General features: G+C 34.7%; 1 protein-coding gene across 2 annotated transcripts in view; it reads right to left on the bottom strand.

The window, feature by feature from the left end:
• Positions 1 to 1,074: 1,074 nt before the first annotated feature.
• Lancl2 (LanC like glutathione S-transferase 2) overlaps positions 1,075 to 22,542 on the bottom strand; it is a 51,947-nt gene continuing 30,479 nt past the window's right edge. The window contains exons 6-10 of one of the 2 annotated variants that reach the window (XM_026412218.2): positions 17,746 to 17,928; positions 9,428 to 9,604; positions 7,101 to 7,173; positions 3,797 to 3,895; positions 1,075 to 1,253 (exon numbers count right to left, since the gene is read on the bottom strand). In XM_026412218.2, the coding sequence (XP_026268003.2) occupies positions 3,801 to 3,895; positions 7,101 to 7,173; positions 9,428 to 9,604; positions 17,746 to 17,928 (528 nt within the window). In that variant the 3' untranslated portion in view covers positions 1,075 to 1,253; positions 3,797 to 3,800. Of the gene's footprint in view, positions 3,896 to 7,100; positions 7,174 to 9,427; positions 9,605 to 17,745; positions 17,929 to 22,542 lie in introns of both variants that reach the window. The other variant, XM_026412217.2, reaches the window with a different exon arrangement.

Raw genomic sequence — 22,542 nt, 5'->3', positions numbered from 1 at the left:
TTTATATATCATTCAGTGGGCTCATAGCTTCCTGAAGATCATCTAAGTCCCCATCCCTACTACACTTGCAGGCTCTTGCCAAATGTAGAGGATCGTGAAAGGTAGATTCCCTACAAGCTGCAGCAAGGAGCCTGGGGTGAAGAGGGGACAGTTTTTAAAGATTTTTTTTGAGAAGCTGAACTTTAAACTTAGATAATTGTTTTCTTTTTTGATTTAGCAAATGAAACAATGGATGTGAAACAGCCTAAGTTAAAGGTGGTTCCAGTTATAACAAATGGTTGTAGAGTTCCTCCCTGCAGAGCAGGTTGTAGGGGAATGGAAATGATGAGGACATAGAGAGAACCCCTGCATGGGTCAGCCCTGCCTTCCATTTTCTAGTTTTATGCATATGGCCAGGTCCCAGAGTCTCTTGAGTTTCATTGGCTTACCTCTGCATCCGGCATGTGGGGGAAGAGTATTGAGTGCAGCTTAGAATTGCTAGGACCACTGGCAAGAATCTCCTGAACCCTGACTGTTCCATGAAGTAGGTGTGAGACTCTGGGAGAGTTCAGCATTTTCTCATTTTTTAAGAAGGTAACAATAATATTGCCCATCTCCCCATGATGTTGAGAAGATAAAGGGTCTGTCACATAACTGAAGTTCAACATTTGTGATTGTTCTTCTTATTATCCAAGTTCCAGAAGGTCTTGTTGAATTTTTTTTAAAAAGTGCATGTATAGAGCCCATTAAATATAACATCATGGGTAACCACCACATTCACATAAAAAAATCAAATCTTCAGGGCTGGGGTTGTAGCTCACTGTTAAAAGCACTTGCCTTGCATGTGTGAGGCACTGGGTTCAATCCTCAGCACAACATGAACACAAATAAATAAAGATATTATGTCCATCTACAACTAAAAAAAATATTTTAAAAAAATCAAATCTTCAGAATTACCCGTGCATCTCACCCATGTTACACAGACAGAATGGAAAGAAATGAAGACTCCACAAGTTATCACACGAAACTGTCTTTTACTAATAAAACCAAAGAACCTCAAATACTTTTTGTGGACTTTAGCTTTTTTCCTTCAGATTTTGAAATGGTATTGTGCACGTACATATTTTTAAATTTAGGTACATTTGGAGAACACAGTTGTGGACACAAAGAAATATAAAAAATGAATGAGATGTTCTGAAATCTGATTTCAAACACTTGTAATTATTAAACTGATGTCTGTGAATCCTGTCCTGTGAAGTATGTGCCATTTCTCTCTGCTTTTCATGATGGTGAGATCACACAGCAGCCCATGTAACAGACATGAGAAGTACGTTAACATAGAATCAAAGAACTGTACATCTGTTAATATCTAGTGGAAGGTGTCAACCCAGCTGGCTTAGAAAAATCTTTAAATAATATTTCCATTTATCCCATGAATACTTTCTTTCCCTTAGTGCGTTAATTAGAAAGACTAGTAAGTATTTTTTGAACATGCGCATACGTGAACACATCCAGCATCCTGATAATTAAGAGTCACCCTTGCTGCTGCTGGACTAGAGATCCCTGGTCAGAATCAGAGATTCTACTGGCTGACTCCTCCTTGCAAAAAGCTGTACTAGAGAGCCCCAGGGAATTCCTGGAAGCCCCAATTGTTTGCCTTGAGAAACAAGACAGGCAGGGCCTCATTGGTAAGCTGGGTTGTATATTATTCTTCTATGAAGTGGATAGGGAAGATGGGAACCTTGTTGTTTGGAAGAGATTGAATATTATGTGGGGCCTTCTACAAAACAGTTCCCGTTGGCTTGTTCATGATGGCATATCCTGCCTTTAGGTAATGACTTCCTGGAGAGACCCAGTTTAAGCATAATTATGAAGACTTATGCCCATGCAAGTCATCACCCTAACATGAACAAAAATAATAATGACTTAGAAGCAAGAGCGTCTTCAATGAAGACAGTCACTAGGCATCATTTAGAAACTGAAGGTCACATGTTTAGGGCACCAGACTCTCAAATAAGGCTCAGCAATGCCCTAAAAACTGCATAAGCATGAAGGAGACTTATCTTCTAAATTGATATTATTATTTATCCTTTATAAAAGGAGTGGAAACTTGGGCTAATATTTAGACAGTCCCCTGTAGACAAGGACTAGACCATTCCAGAGTCCTATCTTGTCTTTTGTGACAATGTCTTACCTTGCCTAATGAGAATTACTTAGAAAATCCTAGACCTCTTGTACCATGATGAAAAACACCCTTCTAAAAATGGAAATCTACATAATAGAATTACTAATGATATACTAATCCAAATTAATGCCCCCTTTTTTAAAAAATATAGTCATCTGGATAATACCATAATTTTCTTGTCTAGAACCTTATGTTGTTCCCCATATGCATAAATGCAGACTAGTACTTTTAACTACCCAAAAGTGTACAAAAAGGAATATATTCATCCCAAATTTACACTTTTGATCACTTAAACTAAATTTTTGAAATAAGTTTGGTTGCAGGGACATTGGTCCAACTGAGGATCTTCCTGTTTATCACCCATCTGGAATTGTATCCACATAACCAATAAGTTATCATATTGATAAAACTGAACTGGGGTCTGTTGTTTGTTTTTATTTTTGTGATACTGAGGATTGAACCCAAGGCCTTGCACATGCTAGGCAAATGCTCTACTATGAGCAACATCCCTAGCCCAAGGTGGGGTCTATTTTAATAATATACATCTGGGTGCATGTTCTAGAATTGCCAACTCTCAGTTATTACTACTTACAATGTGGTCATTAAGTTTACTCTTGGTATTATGAAATACATTCCTCAGGGCACTAGCTGCTTGAATTGCAAAGAGCTTTTGAACTTTAGGCAAAATTCCTGAAATCTCTGCCTTGCTAGACTGGCAGCTCTAATGCACTTCCTGGGGTTTCTTAGAAACACTAAAGTGAGCACAAAACACAAAGAATAAACAGTAGTCAACTGTATACTCCCCCCCCCCCCCAAAAAAAAAAGTTCCCAACAAATGCCCTCTTGTCTGCTGTTTCTGTTTAGGTTTTGGAGTGGTCTTTCTCTCATAGTCTTCTGAAAATACCCAGGGAAAATGCTGACAGTCAGTGGGATATCACTCTAGATTATCTTTCTTTTTTCTTTTTTTTTGGTACCGGGGATTGAACTCAGGGCCCTCGACCACTGAGTCACATCCCCAGCCCTATTTTGTGTTTTATTTAGAGACAGGGTCTCACTGAGTTGCTTAGGGCCTCACTTTTGCTAAGGCTGGCTTTGAACTCATGATCCTCCTGCCTCAGCCTCCCTAGCCACTGAGATTACAGGCATGTACCACCATACCTGGTTATATTATCTTTCTGATACATAAGAAAGACATCACCTGACTGCTCCCCTATCTGTCAACAGAGATGACACACCACTTTTTATGTTATATACAGAAAGGTATGGCTGCCCCCATACACTCATGCATGCTCATCTCTGAGCTCATGTGGAGAGAAGGGCTTTCCATTTAGAACAATTTACACCTACAGACAACAAACACCAAGAAACATGCAAACACCACAGGGAACCTGAAGGTGAAGACTTCATATTTTACACAATGAGGGGACACTGTTACAAAATGTTGATGGGATGGTTTCTGTTACTCATGCTCTAACTTGAGGGTCTTTGCAACAGAAGGGTGCCTGTGAAGGTATTTGCTTTTTTTTTTTTTTCATCTTCTTCTTCTCTTTCAGGAGTTACAGGTAGTTCTATATCAGGCACTATGCAATCTGGTGGCTTTTGGTCCAACATGTATTTTAGTTGTCTTTGCACCTTTTTAATTTCTTTCTGAACAGCCAAGTTCAAATGCTGGAAATCGTGATGTCTCTGGTACCAGGATGTCAGAGAGAAAGTGAATAGCGCCAGCCATGCCTGTAAAGCAAAATGTGGATCTTTTTACAAATAGTCATGAAGGTTATAAATGCAACAAAGTAACCTTCAATTTTTTCCTCTACTGGGGGCTCTAAGGATATGAGAAAAAGTACTGGGGACTTCAAAGATGATTTCATTAAAAAAAAAGAAGAAAATTAAATCCTTATATTAATACCCAGCAAGTATTCTTCACTCTTAAGTTTTTTTTACAACTGGCTCATGAGCTTTCATCTTATGTCTATAATACTACAGAATCACTATCAAAGAGATACAGATGCTAAGCTGGAGGTGTAGCTCAGTGGCAGAGTGCGTGCCCAGCATGCATGACGCCCTGGGTTCCATCCCCAGCACCATACACACACACACACACACACACACACACACACACACATAAAAGTTACAGATGTTGTCAATTATATTTCAATACATAAAATTTTTCCCTTTCAGAGCTTTTATATTTTAAGTCAAAAAAACAGTTGTACTTTACATCTTCTTTAGGTTTTAAGACAGTAATTTTCAAACAAGCATTATTTGCTTTGGTCAAAATCCCCATTCCAAATCAATATAGTAATTAAACCTCAGGTTTCACACTTCCCTGACAGGAGCTTCTGAAAGTCTCAAGGCCTCTGTCTCCCACTCCAATCAGAACGATACCTTTCCTACAGGATTTGTTTGCTTAAGTTTTCTTTTGCCATAAAAATCACATAAAACCAAACACAAATCTTAGCATATTTCCTCAAGAGTTTTGACAAATGCACACACTTGTGTAAAACAAACCCTGTCAAGATCTGGAATATTATAACTCCCAAGCAGTCCCCGGTGTCCATCTGTAGTCCATCCCAGCTACATCCCACAGAAGCAATCACCACAGATGAATTTTGCCCATTTTGGAACTTCACATAAATCACAATACAGCCTTCTGTGTCTGGGTTCTCCATTTTGTTCATGTGTATGTCAGTAGTTGGTTTCTTCCTATTGCTGAGTAGTACATTATAGATTGTTTCCCTGTTTTCCTACTGGAGGACATTTCAGTTGTTTACAGCCTCCCTTACAAGTTTTGCTTGAAGAAAAGGTTCCAGAAGTTTATTTTAAAAATTCAAAAACTAGTAACCTATATAGGAACCTATTAGAAGTAAACAGGAATACTTGACACCTTTGGGAGGACCCTAGAGAAGGCGATGCTGCAATGACCCATTTTCTGGTTTTAAAGGGTAGGGTGCCACACTCACTGGATGAAGCACATTAGCAGGAGTATGCTCCCTCACGAGGGGTCGTAGGTGTCAGCAACCCCAGCATCCTAGTAGCTCCTCTGCCTGACATGCCACATAGACATTCAATATAACTATTTCTTGGTCCATCTGACAAGAGTTTCGTTAACACCTACCACTATTTGTGTCTGGCAGGCATTGGAAAGACCCAAGGCAGGGAGTTAACTTCCCAGACATCAGGGGATTTTACATTGAACAATTTTGACTCACTAGGGCTTTGAAGTTGCTATTATAAACTTGAATTTCTAAACCTGAATGACCTCCATTTAGAGTTCAGGTTCTAACTATATTATATCTGATGAAAATATACCACATTTTTATGACATAAGGAAAAGTCTCATTGAGAAATATTCTTTCTATATGATGTGCCCTGCACGTGCTAGGCAAGTGCTCTACCACTGAGCCACAAACCCAGCCCTCTATGTTGTTTTTGAATATTAAAAAGATCATATTCCCCAAAAGATTGACAAATATTCTATTTTTGTTCATATTTCTATTATGTGATTAAAAGTATCACCAAGGTCAGAATAAAATAACATATATCACTAGAGGTGATTTAGACATCAAATAAAACAATAAAGGAATACTACCAATAGCTTCAACACATAAAAACTTGACATCATAGATAAAATGGGCCAATTTCTCAAAAGCAGGAAACTCCTACAACGTACCCAATATGAAACAGAAAAAGGAAACAGCCCTATAACTATTAAAGAAATTGAAATTATTTTAAAATCTTGGAAAAAGAAATTTCCAGACCCAGAAATGTTGACTAGAGAAGTCTACCAAACATTAAAATTTGATTTATACTAATTTTTCCACCAATAAATACAAAGCCTGTCCCAGAAAACAGAAGAGAGGAGAGTTCTCAGGACAGTTCATTAGATCAGGATTACCCTGCTACCAAAATAAGATAAAGACAGTGCAAAATAGGAAAACTAGAAATTAATACCCTTCATGAATACAGATGTAAAACTCTTATTATATAAGGCTAGCTTCTGGAACCCTTTCTTCTAAAAAAATCTTGTCGGGAAGCCAGGGAAAAGCCCAAATGTCCTTCAGTAGAAATCATTTTATTAGTTCTGAAGTTTACTTTGGGATAAGTATAAGATGTGGCTCTAAAGTAATTAAAGGTTACTTTATTATGAATTTATCTCAACTGACCTTTTAGTCTTTGTCCTTTGATTTTTGTGGCTTATAAGTTAATACACACATAAATATAAAAAAAGAAGTTAAGTCCCTCTGTAAGACTGTTATTTTTTTTCCTTAAGTTACATTCTGTTGTGCCCAGTGCAGAGCAGACTGATAAAAATTTTGTTGCTTTTACTGATGGCCTGTTATTGCTCATTTCCAGAACGTTCTTCAATATTTGTTTATTTTTTTCCCAATCACTAGTATTCCTAATTACTAATACTTCCAATTAATTATTAATACTTCCTTATATAATTTATATATATAATTTATATATACATATAATCTAAATATATAATATATAATATAAATATTTAAGTTTATATTATATAAATTTATTTATTTTTAACTATTCAAGCTTCCTGTGAGCACATTAATATTACAATATTACAAATGAAATGCAAGAGGTGTCACCCAGATGCTTATCTCTCCTACTGCGCAGTAGCAAGCCTTCCATACTGTATCCATATCACTAGATAATCACTTCCATACTTTGTCTGCATATACTTCACAGATCTACAAACACTTGGATGATATTCACAACAAAAAGAAGGCAACATAAAGACATACTCAATATCATTTTCAGGCATCAATTAATCTGTTTACTGCTATTTTAGTTTTGGAATTTTTACTCATGTAAGATCAAATATACTACTGCTAATCCCCAGAGACATGGAGATCAATTTCACTCACCCAGATGCTTAAATCTATAGTTTTGTTTTTTTTTTGCTTTTTCACTCTCCTACCTTCAAACAGGGAATAGGGTCTATCAGGAATGCGGCATCCATGCGCTCCATAATCTAGACACCACTCTGCAAACTAAAAAGAAAGCATTTCTTTTTAAGAACAGAATTTTCATTTGGTGAAAGGCAATAAATGAGATACTACAATGAATTCACCAGAACCGACAGTGTTTTGGAGCAAAGGCTCAGGACTAGACAACAGTGCTACTTCCTCTCTGAGGACTGAGTCCTGGCAAGTTATGTTATGCACCTCTCTTCATCTGTTTTTTTCATCTGCAAGGTGGTATCTACCTCATCCATTGTCTGTCCTTTCTAGGCATCTGCTGCTGCCCACCCAGTTGTCATTTCCAAAGTAACTCCAAACACTTGCTCTGAATTAAAAAACCTGGCTTGGAAGCTGCCTGCAGAATCAGCTGCTGGCTCCCCCTGGTGATCTGTGGCAGCAGCTTCAGCCCTGGCCAGGGCCATTCTCAGTCACACTCTTGTTAAACATAATCTACACTCTCACTTTTCTTATCTCCGCTTCCTCTTCCTCCACTTTCTTATGCACCTTTGTTTGACAGTTCCACCTTGAAAATGCCTCATCCCTTAGCTTTGTCAGTGCTTTCCTTTTGAGAAATATTGAGTTCTCAAACCTCTTCAATGGGATTTTTCTATATTATAATAAACTTCCATTTTATTTTCTTAAGGTAACAATTAATATCAAATTTAGCATGTTTAATAACACTCTTTCTGTTTTGTATTTACCAAATATGCTTCCTCTTTTCCCTTGTTTGATCAGCATCTACCTGGTTTTCTTAGACAATAGGAAAACACTCAGGTATTTCCATCCTCTCCACCCTAAAGAAAAAAAAAGATGGCACTAAATTCTGTTCTACATCCTAAACTCTCCATTCTATCATAGACAATGCCTTGTTGTATAACTCAGTATTTTTCTTGCATTAATGTGTGGAAACACAACCTCTGCCTCATCCTTCCGAATGGAACTAAAGCCATCTTTCTAAAAGAGGAGTCTCAAAATGGACCCCCATCTTTCAAATCAGTACTCAATGCCAGCTGATTATTAAAATCACCTGCAGAGGCTTTAAACTACTAGTGACACACTCTCTCACTTAGAGTGGGCCCTGTGATGTCAGGTGTTACTGAGGTTGAAAACTGCTAACAGACTTATTTTCTTTTGCCTCTGCCCGCCTGACTTTATCTCTTACTAACCACTCTTCCTATGACATCCCACAACACTGAAGTGCTCAGAGTTTCCAGAATACACAGAGCTATTTTGTGCCTTGGCAGTTTTATACAAGTTATTCTCCCTATCAGGAATGTATTCCACCCCTTAGCCACCTGGCTCCTGGTCCACCTGAGACTTCATCATTGAAGAACCGGCTGTATCTTAATCCTACTAAAGTCTTCAAAGTCCCCATATTTACTTAAATATCTACAATTATAATTATCAAGGCTGATGCAGCCTGCAGGACCTAGCTGCTTTATACCTCTGTCTCTCCTGTTCTGGCCTCCCCACTCCAAGCTCCAGCTACCACAAACTTCACACAGTTCCCCTGTGTGCTTCACAACTCCAGAGCAGTTTCTTCTCTTTTTAATACCTTACCTCATACCTCTTTGCTGAACTTCTAGCTGTTCTGTAGGTACTAGTCTGGATGATTTTTTCTGAACTCCTACACCCAGTTTGGGCCCTAACCTCTTAATGTGCTTCTATAGTATCCACAATCCTCTGTGTGTATTTACTCAGAGGCACCAACAAGAGGTATATTCTATTTCAGTTAAGAAAATGACTATAATTGTAACAGATGTTCATTGATCAAAAGGTATAAAGAATATATCAACCAAAAGGACTCCATCTATCAAGGCTCATGATAAACATTTTCTTCTGACCTCTATTCTATGAGCATATTACTACAGAGTATGAAATGTGTATAATAATGAATATACTAGCAAATATTTATTTGAAAAGGAAGCTTGAAGAAATGTGCTCAAATTCATAAAATCACACAGCTTTATAACAAATAAACACAGTATAGATGGTAATTCTAACCAAGTATCGTGACTCCAAAACTCCTGTTCTTCAGAGGTCATTTACATGTGTTATTCCTGTCTTATAGACAAGTACACCACAGTATAGGGAGGCCAGGGACAAAACTTTGCCAGAAGAAACCAGGGGTTTTCCCTTGTGATCAAAAAAGGAAGCAGATTTGGAAGGTAGAAAGCAAATTAAGTTTTAGTAAACATGTGTAAGGTGGGAAAAACAGGTTAAAAGAAGAAAAAGAACTGTTTAGGGACTTTGTACAAGTTCTGGGGTGTTCAGATGTCCTCACCTTGCAAGCTCGGTAGAGATACTTTTTATCCTTTGTGACGTGGTAAAGAGACAGAAAAGAATAGCCATTCCCAGAGGTCCCATGGCAAATCCCGTATCCCTTTCGGAGCAAACCTCGCTGCCAAATCACATCACTACACTCCATGGCCTCTTTCAGGTATTTCTCCTCCTTAAAAACCTGGGCAGTGAAAAACCAAAACAGTGTTAATAAGATGGTCTCAATGAAGAGTTAGTAAAATCCTTTTCCTTCCTGGTTAGAAAATTATACAATGTTAGGAAAACAGAAATGGCACTAGGGTAAAAACAAATAAACAAAAAACCAATAGCACTAACAGTGCATCATTTCTTACAGTCCCAATCAGCCTATTCTTCTTGGCCTCCTCTTTTGTAGTTCAGCATAAGTAATCCTAAAATTAAGCTTAAAAATTAGTTATTAAAGTTACCAAAAAAATTAGTTATTAAAGTATGGACAGCTGCAGAGACAAACAGGCACAGTGAAGGCAAATGACTGACAGAAGAAGCTGTTTGTTTTTACTCCCCAGACTCCCTTATAAATTTTCTTCTCTCTTTTCTTATTTTTCATTTATTGCTTCCCTGGTCCTTTTCTCAGAGTCTGTTAATAATTTCAACAGCTTATGAACTCATGCCATTTAAGTACAAATGAGTTTGGACAATGAAAGACATGAAGGCCATTAGACATGATCTACTTATGGTGGCATACAGGATCCATCTACTAATGACTAATGAGTACTGGCACTAGGCTGAGAAGAGCTCTGAGGCTGTAGGCAGGGAAAGGCACTTCTAATCATGAAGGGAATTAAATGTTTCCAAAATTAGGCTGCCAGAATCAAAAGCAAGACTCCATTTCTTCACCATGATGGCAAATGAAAAGCAGGTTCTGGGGTCAGACTGTCTGACTCTGAATCCTACTTCTGTCATCTTTCAATTTGGACAAGTCACTTAGTCATTATGTCTTAGTTTTCTGTAAAAAGATAACCTTTCCTTATTTTTATTTGTTCTTTTTAGTTACACATGACAGTAGAATCTATTTTGATATACAAACATGGAATATATCTTATTCTAATTAGGATCCCAGTCTTGTGGTTGTACATGATGTGGAGATTCATTGTGGTGTATTCATATATGTACATAGGAAAGTTATGTCAGATTTATTCCATTGTCTTTCCTATTCCTATCCATCTTCCCTTCATTCCCCTTTGTCTAATCCAATGAACTTCTATTGTCTGCCTTTCTTAATGTGGGTTAGTATCCACATAACAGGAGAACATTTGACCTTTGGTTTAGGGAGACTGGCTTTTTCCACTTAGCATGATAGTCTCCAGATTCATCCATTTACCAGCAAATATCACAAAGTCATTCTTTTTTATGGCTGAGTAATATTCCATTGTGTATGTAAGCCACAATTTCTTTATCCATTCATCTGTAGATAGGTACCTAGGTTGGTTCCATAGCTTAGCTATTGTGAATTATGCTGCTATAAACATTGATGTGGCTGTGTCAATATAGTATGCTGATTTTAACTCCTTTAGACATATAACAAGGAGTGAAATAACTGGATCAAATGGTGGTTCCGTTCTTAGTTTTTCTGAGGAATCTCCACAGTACTTTCCAGAGTGGTTGCCCTAATTTTCAGTTCCACCAACATTTTTTCACTTCAAAGGCTTGTTGTGAGAATTAAAAAGAGATACTGTACAAGAAGCTCTTAGAACAGCACCTGGCACATAGCATGTACTAACTACTTCCTATCTTTAATTAACCATTATTTTTTCTGTTATCCTGCCAGCATGACTACTTTACATTATTAGCTGCATCTTAAATCCCTTGAGAATTAACTGTAAAATGAAACACCTTAACCTATTTTAAAGAAATACTAGGTCAAAGCTAACACCTGAAAAGACACTAAGAGGCTATGTCTTGAAATCATGTGTGTGAAGAAACCCTAAACCTCTTTCTAGTGGTTGCTAGGGGCATGTGAAGATTGAAGGAGAAATCAGTTAGGTGTTCTTCACTGTCCTGCTGTATTGGTAGGACTGAGGATGCTATGGAAGGCCCATAATGCTACCTACACTTTTAGTTTCCCTGCCCCCATCATATACTCTGATGATTCTCTATGTGAAAAGCAACTTTTAATAATGAGACATTTGAAAAATTAAGTATTATAGAAAATAAGCTCCCAGATTTAATCACAGATTCATGATCTTTACATTGTAGCAATCATAATTAGATGGGAAAATCCACTGACTTAGCCATATTCTTTTTCCTGATGGTAGATTTCTGAGATGTGTCAGGATAAATGAGACAGCAATGCATAAGAAATCATAAGGGATCTGGAGTCAGGAGACTTAAGAGTCATTCTTCTATATCTACTAATGTTGTGATCTTGAGCAAGTCATGTGACTTCTCTGGTCCTGTTTGCTTACATTACAAAATTGATTAACTCTGAGATGACTCTAATGTTGCAAACAGAGATAAGAGTTTTAGATAATGATTAAAAATATCTTAAAGGATGCAAAGGAAATGAAGGTGAAATAAAGACAAGTCTAAGATAAATGAAAATCAATTTGTTGTCACCAAACCTGGACTACAAGAAATGCTAAAGCAAGGTCTATAGGCGAAAGGAAACACAAATCTGAACCTGTAGAAAAGTATGCAATACACTAAAAATATATGTGAATAAATACCAAAACTACCTTAATTTCTTTTAAATACTTAGGAAATATTTAAATAAAAAGTATAATTTGTTCTCTAACTTAAAATTTATAATTTTAAATTATACTGGGGTTTATAACATTTGTAGGTGTAGTATATATGGCACAGTGTAAAGAAAGGGAGTAAATAGAACTATAAGCTTACCAGTTATTACATCCTAACTACTGTTTGCATGATATATATTTTTGTTTTCAACCTATGGATTTATATCTAGTCTAAATATCTCAGCCTTTTATTTGTAATGTTTAGTTCATGTATGTTTAATGTAATTATTCATATAGTTAGATTTAGCTCTGACATTTTATTTTTCATGGAGCTAAGATATATTTGCTGAATATTTTTTAGAATTCCATTTTAGTTTCCCTGTTGACTCTTTAACTATCTATTAAATATTATATATTAGATGGTAGGGACCCCAAGACTAAAACATGTATTATCCAAGTCTTTACAGAAAGTATGTAGACCCCTAACACAAAATAACTGAATAAAACCTTCAACTATCTAACCTAATTAACATTTGAAGAAAACTATGCCGAGTAACTAAAGAATATACACTCTGATCAAAGTGCCTGATACATCATTCATTAAGACAGACTAAATACTGAGTTATAAAATGAGTCTAAATAAAATTTAAAAGATTTAAATATGTTATCTGACAACCATGGAATAAAAACAAATAAACAAAAACCAATAGCACTAACAGTGCATCATTTCTTACAGTCCCAATCAGCCTATTCTTCTTGGCCTCCTCTTTTGTAGTTCAGCATAAGTAATCCTAAAATTAAGCTTAAAAATTAGTTATTAAAGTTACCAAAAAAATTAGTTATTAAAGTATGGACAGCTGCAGAGACAAACAGGCACAGTGAAGGCAAATGACTGACAGAAGAAGCTGTTTGTTTTTACTCCCCAGAGTAAAATTCTGGAATGACTATATTAATATAAGGCAAAGCAGACTTAAGACAGAATATTATCAGAGATAAAGGAGATATTTTATATTGATAAAAGAGCCAATTCATTAGGAATATATTAGTATCATAAATTTGTATATGTCTAATAAGAGAGTCTCAAAATACATGAAGCAAAAACTGACAAATTTAAAGATTGTTGCAGTCCTCCTCGCCATAACTGAGAGAAAAAAAAATTGACTAAACATATCTAAATTGTGAAATTACTCAATGCTGTCAGTAGAGCACAAGAGCAGGCATAGATATATACATGAATGATCATGACTATGTTCCCAGTAAACAGGGGTTATCAAACCATAAGCCCATATGATCTGATTCTGTAAATAAAGTTTACTGGGAACATAGTCATGATCATTCATGTATATATCTATGCCTGCTCTTGTGCTCTACTGACAGCATTGAGTAATTTCACAAGAGATGGTAGGGACCCCAAGACTAAAACATGTATTATCCAAGTCTTTACAGAAAGTATGTAGACCCCTAACACAAAATAACTGAATAAAACCTTCAACTATCTAACCTAATTAACATTTGAAGAAAACTATGCCGAGTAACTAAAGAATATACACTCTGATCAAAGTGCCTGATACATCATTCATTAAGACAGACTAAATACTGAGTTATAAAATGAGTCTAAATAAAATTTAAAAGATTTAAATATGTTATCTGACAACCATGGAATAAAATAACAATAAAATAAAATATCTAGACAAATTTCAACTCTCTGAAAATACATAATGTACTTCTATATAATCCGTGGACCAGAAGAGAAATCATAGGTAACTGGAAAATATTTCAAACTAAATAAAAAAGAAAAAATATTCAGAGATGAAGCTAAAGCACTGCTTAAATGGAAATGTAAAGTTTTAAATGCTGTATTCAGGGGAAAATAGGAAAGGTATAAAATCAATGACCTAAGGTTCTATTTTTTAAAAATTTAAAAAAGAAGAGAAAATTAATATCAGGTGGAAGTTTTAAAGGAAAGAGAAGAAAAGCAAAATGAGGTAAAAAAGAGAACCCAAAGAAAATTAACAGAGTTAAACGTTTTTTGTTTGAAAGACTAACAAAACTGATAGGGGAAGTGGGGGGAGAGGGAAAGACAGAGAAAGAGAAAACAAATTATCGATATCAAGAATGAAAGAGAAGCATCACTACAGACTCTACAGACAGTAAAAACATAATAAGGGACTTTTAGGAACAACATTGTGCCAGTAAATTTCACAACTTAGGTAAATGAGAAGATATATTGAAAAAATTAAAACTGATACAAAATGAATTCAATTAAAGAAACTGAATTTCTAATAAAATTATGCCACAAATATATGGAATATGAATTTTATATAAAATTTTTCTGAATATAAAAGGAGGAAACCCTTTATAATTGATTATGTAATCAGACATCAAAATCAAACAAAAATGTTAAAGGAAAAGAAAATTATAGACTAACAGAGACATAAAAATCTTTAACAAAATATTAGTAAACTAAATCTGACCATATTAAAAAGGACAAAAATCATGTTCAATTGAAGTTTGCAATAAGAACACATATTGGCTTAACTTTCAAAAAGCCGTCAACATAAACCCACTACAGTAACAAAATAAATGGAGGACAACTATAGAAGCATTTGAATAATTGAAGGGAAAAAAAGAGAAAATTCAACATCCATTCATGATAAACAGTAATAAAAGAAAAATCCTCAATCTGATAAATAACATTTATGAAAAACAGTTAAGTATATTTGATGATGAAATATTTAATTTTTTCTCTATGGCTGGGATCCTTTCTATTTAACATTGTATTATAGATCCTAAGCAATGCAATGAATAAAGGGAAAAAAAGCATATATTGGAAAGAAAGAAGTAAAACTGTCTATGTATACATAGATAGTCTTGAGGAATTACAGAAAGCTACTAGAATTACTATGTGAATTTAGAAAGCTTACAGAATATAAAGTCAATATACAAAAATCAATTCTATTTCTGTACACAAGCAATGAATGGTTAAAAAATGTAAATAAATGAAATACTTAGAAATAAGTTTTAAAAAGTATGTGGAAGACCTGTACATCAAAAAAACTATAAAACACTATAAAATATAAATAAATGGAGAGATACAAAATATTTGTGGATAGGAAAACTTAGTACTATGAAGATGACACTTCTGTCTAAATTGATCTTTAGATTCAATGCACTCTCACTCAAAATACTAATAGGCTTCTTTTTTAGAAGTTGATAAGCTGACTCTAAAATTTATAGAGGAGTTTAAAAAGAACCTAGAATATTAAAATTGGTTCTGAAAAAGAACAACAAAATTAGAAGTCTTAAGTTACCAGACTCAAAACTTAAAGCTAAAGTAAGCAAAACAGCATTATAATAAGACAGTATCAAAAAGACAAGTCAAAATAACAAAATAAAATTTTAAATAAAAAGAAGTCCATACTTCTTAGGTCATTCCATATTTTTATAAAGGCACCAAATGAATCAAGTGGGAGAAATTGTAACACAGAATATTCAACAAATAATGCAGGAACAATCCTTAAGATCAAAATAAAGCAACTCATTCCTTTCATAATATAATAAACAAAATTTGAAATAGGCCTAAATGTAAAAGTCTAAAACCAAAAAGCTTCCAGAAGAATATTATCTGTATAACTTGAGGGTAGACAGGTTTTTGGACAAGACACACAAAATTAATTACCACAAATGAGTGATAAAATTTACTGAAATTAAAAACACTATTAATCAACAGATACCAGAAAGAATATTATTATGGTTTGGACATGAGGCGTCCCAAAAAATCTCATGCTAGGCAATGCAGGAATATTCAGAGGTTAAATGATTACATTATAAGAGCTGTAACCTCATCAGTGGATTAATTCATTTGATGAATTAATAATCTGAATTAACTACTGGGTCCTAATTGTAGGCAGGTAGGGCAGGGCTGGAGGAAGTAGGACACTACAGCATCCCCTTGGGGATTATATCCTTTGGCCTTCTCACAGGCAAGCTCATACTCCCTCCCCCATACCCCTTTGTGTTTCCTGACTGCTATGACTTGAGCTGCTTTCCTTCACCACTCCCTTCCACCATGATGTTCTGCCTCTGCTTCACCTCAGGCCCACAGAGATTAAGTCTGGCTTACCACGGTCCGAACCTCTGAACAATGAGCCTAAAATAAACTTTTTCTCCTCTATGTTGTTCTTGTCAGGTATTTTGATCGTAGTGACACAAAGCTGACTAACACAAAATGATTAGAAGAACTCAGACTGGGAGAGACTATTTGTAAAATATATAACTTACAAAAAAATCAGAAATATATGAAGAATTCTTATAACTCAGTAATAAAGCAGCCCCTCAGCAGGGAGTCACCAGGAGGACTGGGCTACAAAAGCTGATACTCTTAAAGGTGAAAGGGGAAAAGGAGTTTTAAAAATAAAAACTTTGAATTCTGGTAATCTTACATCTGATATGAATAATAAAGGATACATGTTTGTACTGTCAATATTATGCTAACATCTTACTATTGAAAATTTTGTAATATTAATACATATATTATCATGTCACTGATGTTACAATTGCTCTAACATACAAATAAGAAGAGGTAGTGATTTGAACAGAATTATGTTTTAATTTTAAAGCTAGAATAATGTTAAGATAAATCATTAAATTCTCCTGATTTTTAAGAGTAAAAGTCTAAAACCAAAAAGCTTCCGGAAGAATATTATCTATGCTCTCAACAAATACCATAACTGAGTCATTTCTGAATGTTCATATTTTTTATACTATTTAAAAATTTTGGGTGTTATTGTTGAAAGAGAACTAAAAGAATTCTGAGAAACTATTCTATATCATAAGTTAATTTACCACAATTTTTTTCTAAAGAATTTATTATAGTTAGTCATAAAGGGAAAATAAAATTGAACTCAGGTAACAGTTTTTGTTATTTTCATGTAGCAATGTGAATTCTGCTCCATTAATTCTATCTATCTCTTCAAAACAAAAGAACTTATTAAAATATTGCATTGACTAGAGCAATTATTGTAGTTATATTTGTATACTTTTGTTGCTAAATGAGCAATAATCTCCAACATCAATTATTATAAAGATGTATTAAAATAAAAATAAATTAATCAGTGAAGATACTGCCTATTTTCCCATAATACCCCAGAGGTACAAAACTTGAATGCCACTCCTATTTCTTGTGAATAATTTTGTTAACAATTTTAAAAGCCCTTGAATGATAATTATTATAATCCAGCAATAAATGCTTATGCAAGCAAGGGTGTAATATAATGTGAAGACAAAAAAATAATTGATTCTCATTCTTTCTACTGTACACATTTCTTGGATACTAACACTCATTAGAATGAAAATCATTACTGTCTTGTCATGTATTTCTTTTACACATGAATGTAAACTCTGTTAAAAATGCAAACACACTCACAGTACTGGTCACAGCAGCAGTGAATAGTGAAATAAAGACATTTTCTATTTATTTTATAAAAATATTAATTCAAAACGGCTTTTCATGTGCGGTTGAATGGGCTTACCAAAATCAAACTGAAACTTGGTGAGAAGTGGATCCTGTACAGTGGAAGCTTATGAAACTAACTGAAATACTGACCTTATATGCTTGCATGAGCATATGGATGACACCTGGGGCACCATGGCACCAGTGGACCAATCGATCTGTTTCATTGCTTAATGAAGATGGATAATTCCCAGATCGAAATTTCTTGTGGCGCACATAATCGATACTAGGCTTCACCATTTCTATTAAGGTTTCTTGGTCCACTTTTGCTGCAGGCTTTAAAGAAACAAAAACAAAACAACTTTTCTGAATTTTTTTTAACCTTTGTATCAGCATAAATTACCTGGAATACTGAGGAACATATAAAATTAGAATTAATTCAATTATTTGTTTTAAATACTTAAGCAGACCTTTGTTTATTTCAACTCTTTTAAAAAATCTCTCTAAAATTTATTAGTGTCAGAAAAGATATATTTTATTTTTTACTTTGATGCATTAGGATCGTCAACTTGAAGTTGAAGAATCCAGGACTATAAAGGATTTTGTTTAGATGTTTTTTTTGTCCAAAAACTGCTCCTTGATTTTTTTCCCATGTGGCTCTTACCCCAATTCTCCCAAATTTATTAACTGGCTTTGTCACTGCAGGCAAATAATAAAAATAACAACAACAACAAAATAATAATAATATTATTATTATAGAAAAATTGTTATATTTATTATTATATAATATTATATAATTGTTATTACATTATTACTAATCATTTTGGTACTGGTTATTGTTGTTGTTATTATTATTATTATTAATTATTTTGGTACTGGAATTAAACCCAGGGACACTTTACCACTAAGCTATATCCCCAATCCCTTTTATTTTTTTGTTTTGAAACAGGATCTCACTAAGTTGCTGAGGATCTTGCTAAATTGCTGAGGCTGACTTCAAATTTGCCATCTTCCTGTCTCAGCCTCCCAAGTATCCAGAGGTAATATAAATTATAATGGTAAAGTGAAATACTACTTACAATTGTTATTATTATTGTTCTATTAAAGCCAAAGAAAATCTACAACATGATGTTTTCTTCTATAACACAAAATGAAAACCTCATTTCTTTAACAAAAAGTTAATTTTTGTTAAAAATTAACAAAAAGTTAATTTTGTTAAACACAAAGAAAAGAGATAATTTTAAGGATCACTAATGTTTCTAAATTTCACATAAGTAAAAGTACTTTATTATGTTTTTAATTTAATTTACACATTAGAAAATCTTTAAGTGTTTTCCTTGACACATATTTAGAGATTAGATTTTTGTTTTTCAAACTACAGGTCATGCAATATATTTCCAAAAAGGTTAACCAGTAATTTAAAAAAGTTTACACAGATAATATAATCAAATAGTTTTACATGTCAAAAAAATGTTTGGGAAGTTTATTTCAAAAAGCAACATTCAGTTTTCTTCCCAGGATACAACTGTGATTTTGTTTGTATTTTTGCTGTATCTTCATATTTCCTGAATATTTCTAAAAATGCCTGCATAGTGTAGACTTACTAATTCTAGACTTCATCTATGGGATTCTCCTGTGGCAGGCAGATGATTATAATTTCCCTCTTCAAATCATCCCAAGAGAATTTTATTCCATCACCAATTTTTGTTACATTCATAATCACTGTGCTCTTTACAGACTGAACTATGTAAATATTTCTTGCTGCTTAGACAAGGAACATACTAAAGTATATATCTTAAGAGTTTTATTACTTTCAGTTTTTCCTAAAGTTAGTAACTTTCTCACTCTTTTATTTAACTGGTTTTCTTTGAATCGCCATCTAAGTTTTTTTCTCATGCACAAACAGCTTGTAAAGTCTCTCAATTTAATTTTCCACAAATGCAAAACTGCTGTGATTTTTTTTTTCCTCATGGAGAAAGCTCTTCAATCTCATTCCATTCTTAATCAGTTATTTTCTAGGACTTGTGTACAACTGCTGTACTGGGACATCCACCTGTCAACTTCATGGAGATTTCATTCCCTCTCTCTTGTTCAGGGTCTCTTTTCCTGGATCTCTCTCTTAGTTAACTCCCTTTTAGTAGCTTCCTGAGATAGGAGATAGGATGCAGGGGAATTAATATTTTCTTTTCTTTCTTTCTTTCTTTCTTTTTTTTTTTTTTTTTTGGAGAGAGAGAGAGAGAGAGAGAGAGAGAGAGAGAGAGAGTTTTAATATTTATTTATTTATTTTAGTTTTTGGCAGACACAAACATCTTTGTTTGTATGTGGTGCTGAGGATCGAGCCTGGGCCACACGCATGCCAGGCATGCCAGGCAAGCGCGCTACCGCTTGAGCCATATACCCAGCCCATGGAATTACTTTTTTTGAGACTGGGATATTTAAAACTGTCTTTGTTCTAGCCCACATTTAATTGATAATTTTCAATGCTGAAAATCATTTTTACTCAGAACATGAAGGCGTTTCCATTTCTCTTTTAGCTTCAATGAAACTGCTGCAAATTCCAATGCTATTTTGATGTCCAACCTTGGTATATGACCTTTTTCCTCTTGAAATTTTAACATATCTCTTTAAGTTTTCATAATAATGTGGTATGGATAATTTTCCCCATTTATTATATAACAACTTGGTAGGTTTTTTCCAATATGGCAACTCACTCATGTCCCTTATCTCTAGAACATATTCTTTTACTACATTTCTTAAAATTTCCTCCCTGCTATTTTGTATTCTCCTTTACCAGAAGTCCTATTAATCAGATGTTGGACCTCCTAAATTAATCCTATTATTTTCTTTTCCCACTGTTTATTTCTGTCTGCTAAGATATTTGATTTTCAAACATCATTATAATTAAAAAAAACAACTATTTTTTTTGTGTGTGTGTGTGTCTTGTTTTTGTTTTATTTTGTTTTGTTTTTGGTGGTGCTGGGGATTGAACCCAGGGCCTTGTGCATGAGAGGTAAGTACTCTACCAACTAAGCTATATCCCCAGCCCCTTTTTAATTTTAAGAGCTCTTTCTTATTCCTCAAATGTTTCTTGTATGCAACTGCTTCTCTTATTTGCCTAAAGACATTAATTATTAATTTGATTTCTGTGATGTTTTCTTTTTCATCCTAGAATATATGTTCTGAGTTTCTTTTTTCAACTTGTTTAGGTCTCTCATCTTTCAAGTTGGAGACTTCCTTCAAATGTCTGAAAATTCTTTGGCTGTTTGTCTATATTTTGTATAAGGTAGTACAAAGCTCACTGAATATACTCTGCACACGGGGGGATTTGTTCAATAGTAGAAATCACTTTAGAGTTGTAGGATAATTTTTTAATCGGGATTCTACAAAGAAACAGAATCAATATGGTATGTTATACAGAGAAAAAGACTTTTAAGAAACTGACCAATACACTCAAGAGTCTTGAGTCCAAATCTAAATGGGATTATCAGAAGGCTGAAGACTCAAAAGTGTTGCAGTTCATATCCACAGGTAGTCTGCTAAATAACCAGAAAGGGCTAATGTTGCAGATGAAGTGAATTCCAAATACAGTCTGCTGGAAGATAGCCTTTTACTTAGCAGGGAAGTTCTGCCTTTGGTTGTATTTAAACATTATATTGATTGGATAAAGGTCCCTACTCATATTATGGAAGACAATCTACTATACTCAAAGTCCACCAATTTAAATGTAAAACTTATTCAAAACCACCCTCACAGAAACATCCAGAATAATTTTTGACCAAATATCTGGGTACCATGGCTCAGCCAAGCTGACACATATAATTGATCATCACAGATTTCTAGCTAACTTTTTTAATGGGAACTTTCAAATACCTATGTCTGTAAATCTTTTATCTGAGCTTGTTTTCTCAAAAAAGGAGACTTCAATCCCTCATCTGGTGTATGGGTAGAGTTTTCATTGGCCAAGGGTTGGGGATATGTCTGAGGCTGGCTGTGACAGAGGGTGATCTCATCATACAACTACTTAGACTTTCATTCAAGCCCCCTTCACCAACCTCTATACCTGGCCATCTCTAATCAGAATAGTAGATTCAATTCTTTCAGACTATTGCAGTTTAGACATAAAGTGTCCCCCAAAAGCTCATGTGTGAGATAATGCAAGAAGGTTTAGATGTGAAATGATTGGGTTATGAGAGCCTTAACTCAATCAGTGAAGTAATCCTCTGATAGGGATTTACTGAGTGGTAACTGAAGACAGGTAGGATGTGGCTTGGGGAGGTGGGTCACTGGGAGCATGTATTAGGGGTATATGTTCTGTCCCTGGAAAGTGGAGTCTCTGCTTCTTGGTGGCCATGTCCTGACCTGTTTTCCTCTGTCACATTATTCCACCATGATGTTCTGCCTCACCTTGAGCCTTAAGGAATAAAGCCATCTATCTATGGACTGAGATCTCTGAAACTATAAGCCCCCAAATAAACTTTTCCTCCTCTAATTGCTCTTGTCAGGTCTTTTGGTCACAGCAACAAAAAAGCTGACTAAAACAGATCTAAATCCTTTGTCTCCAGCAGGAGTTAAGAGGAGAAATAGTCATCTCACTTTGCTGGATGGAGATACTTACAGAGAACCATTGGCTCCTTATAAAAATGTTTGTAGAGCCCTCTGCTGACCTGCCCTCACTGCCATATAGACACATGTCTCATGCCACTTTTATGGTACATGTCACTTGAAATTTCTTAGTCATAGGGTTTGCAGGAGACACTGGCTTGATTCCTTCTGGCAGCCTCTAATTTATTAAGGCACTTTTGTGTGATCTTCTTCTATCCTGTTAGGACATTTGTCATTCATTCACCTCTTTCCAGTTTATATATTCACAGTTTGGGGCTCTAGGTGTCTTCTAGTTTCATTTTGGAATGTGAGTTTCTATTATTATTATTTTGAAAGGATTTTCAAGAG

Source organism: Urocitellus parryii, chromosome 3 (assembly GCF_045843805.1).
Source record: "Urocitellus parryii isolate mUroPar1 chromosome 3, mUroPar1.hap1, whole genome shotgun sequence".
NCBI lineage: Eukaryota > Metazoa > Chordata > Mammalia > Rodentia > Sciuridae > Urocitellus > Urocitellus parryii.
The sequence above is the reverse complement of the archived record's forward strand: the minus strand, read 5'-3'. Positions and strand labels throughout refer to the sequence as shown.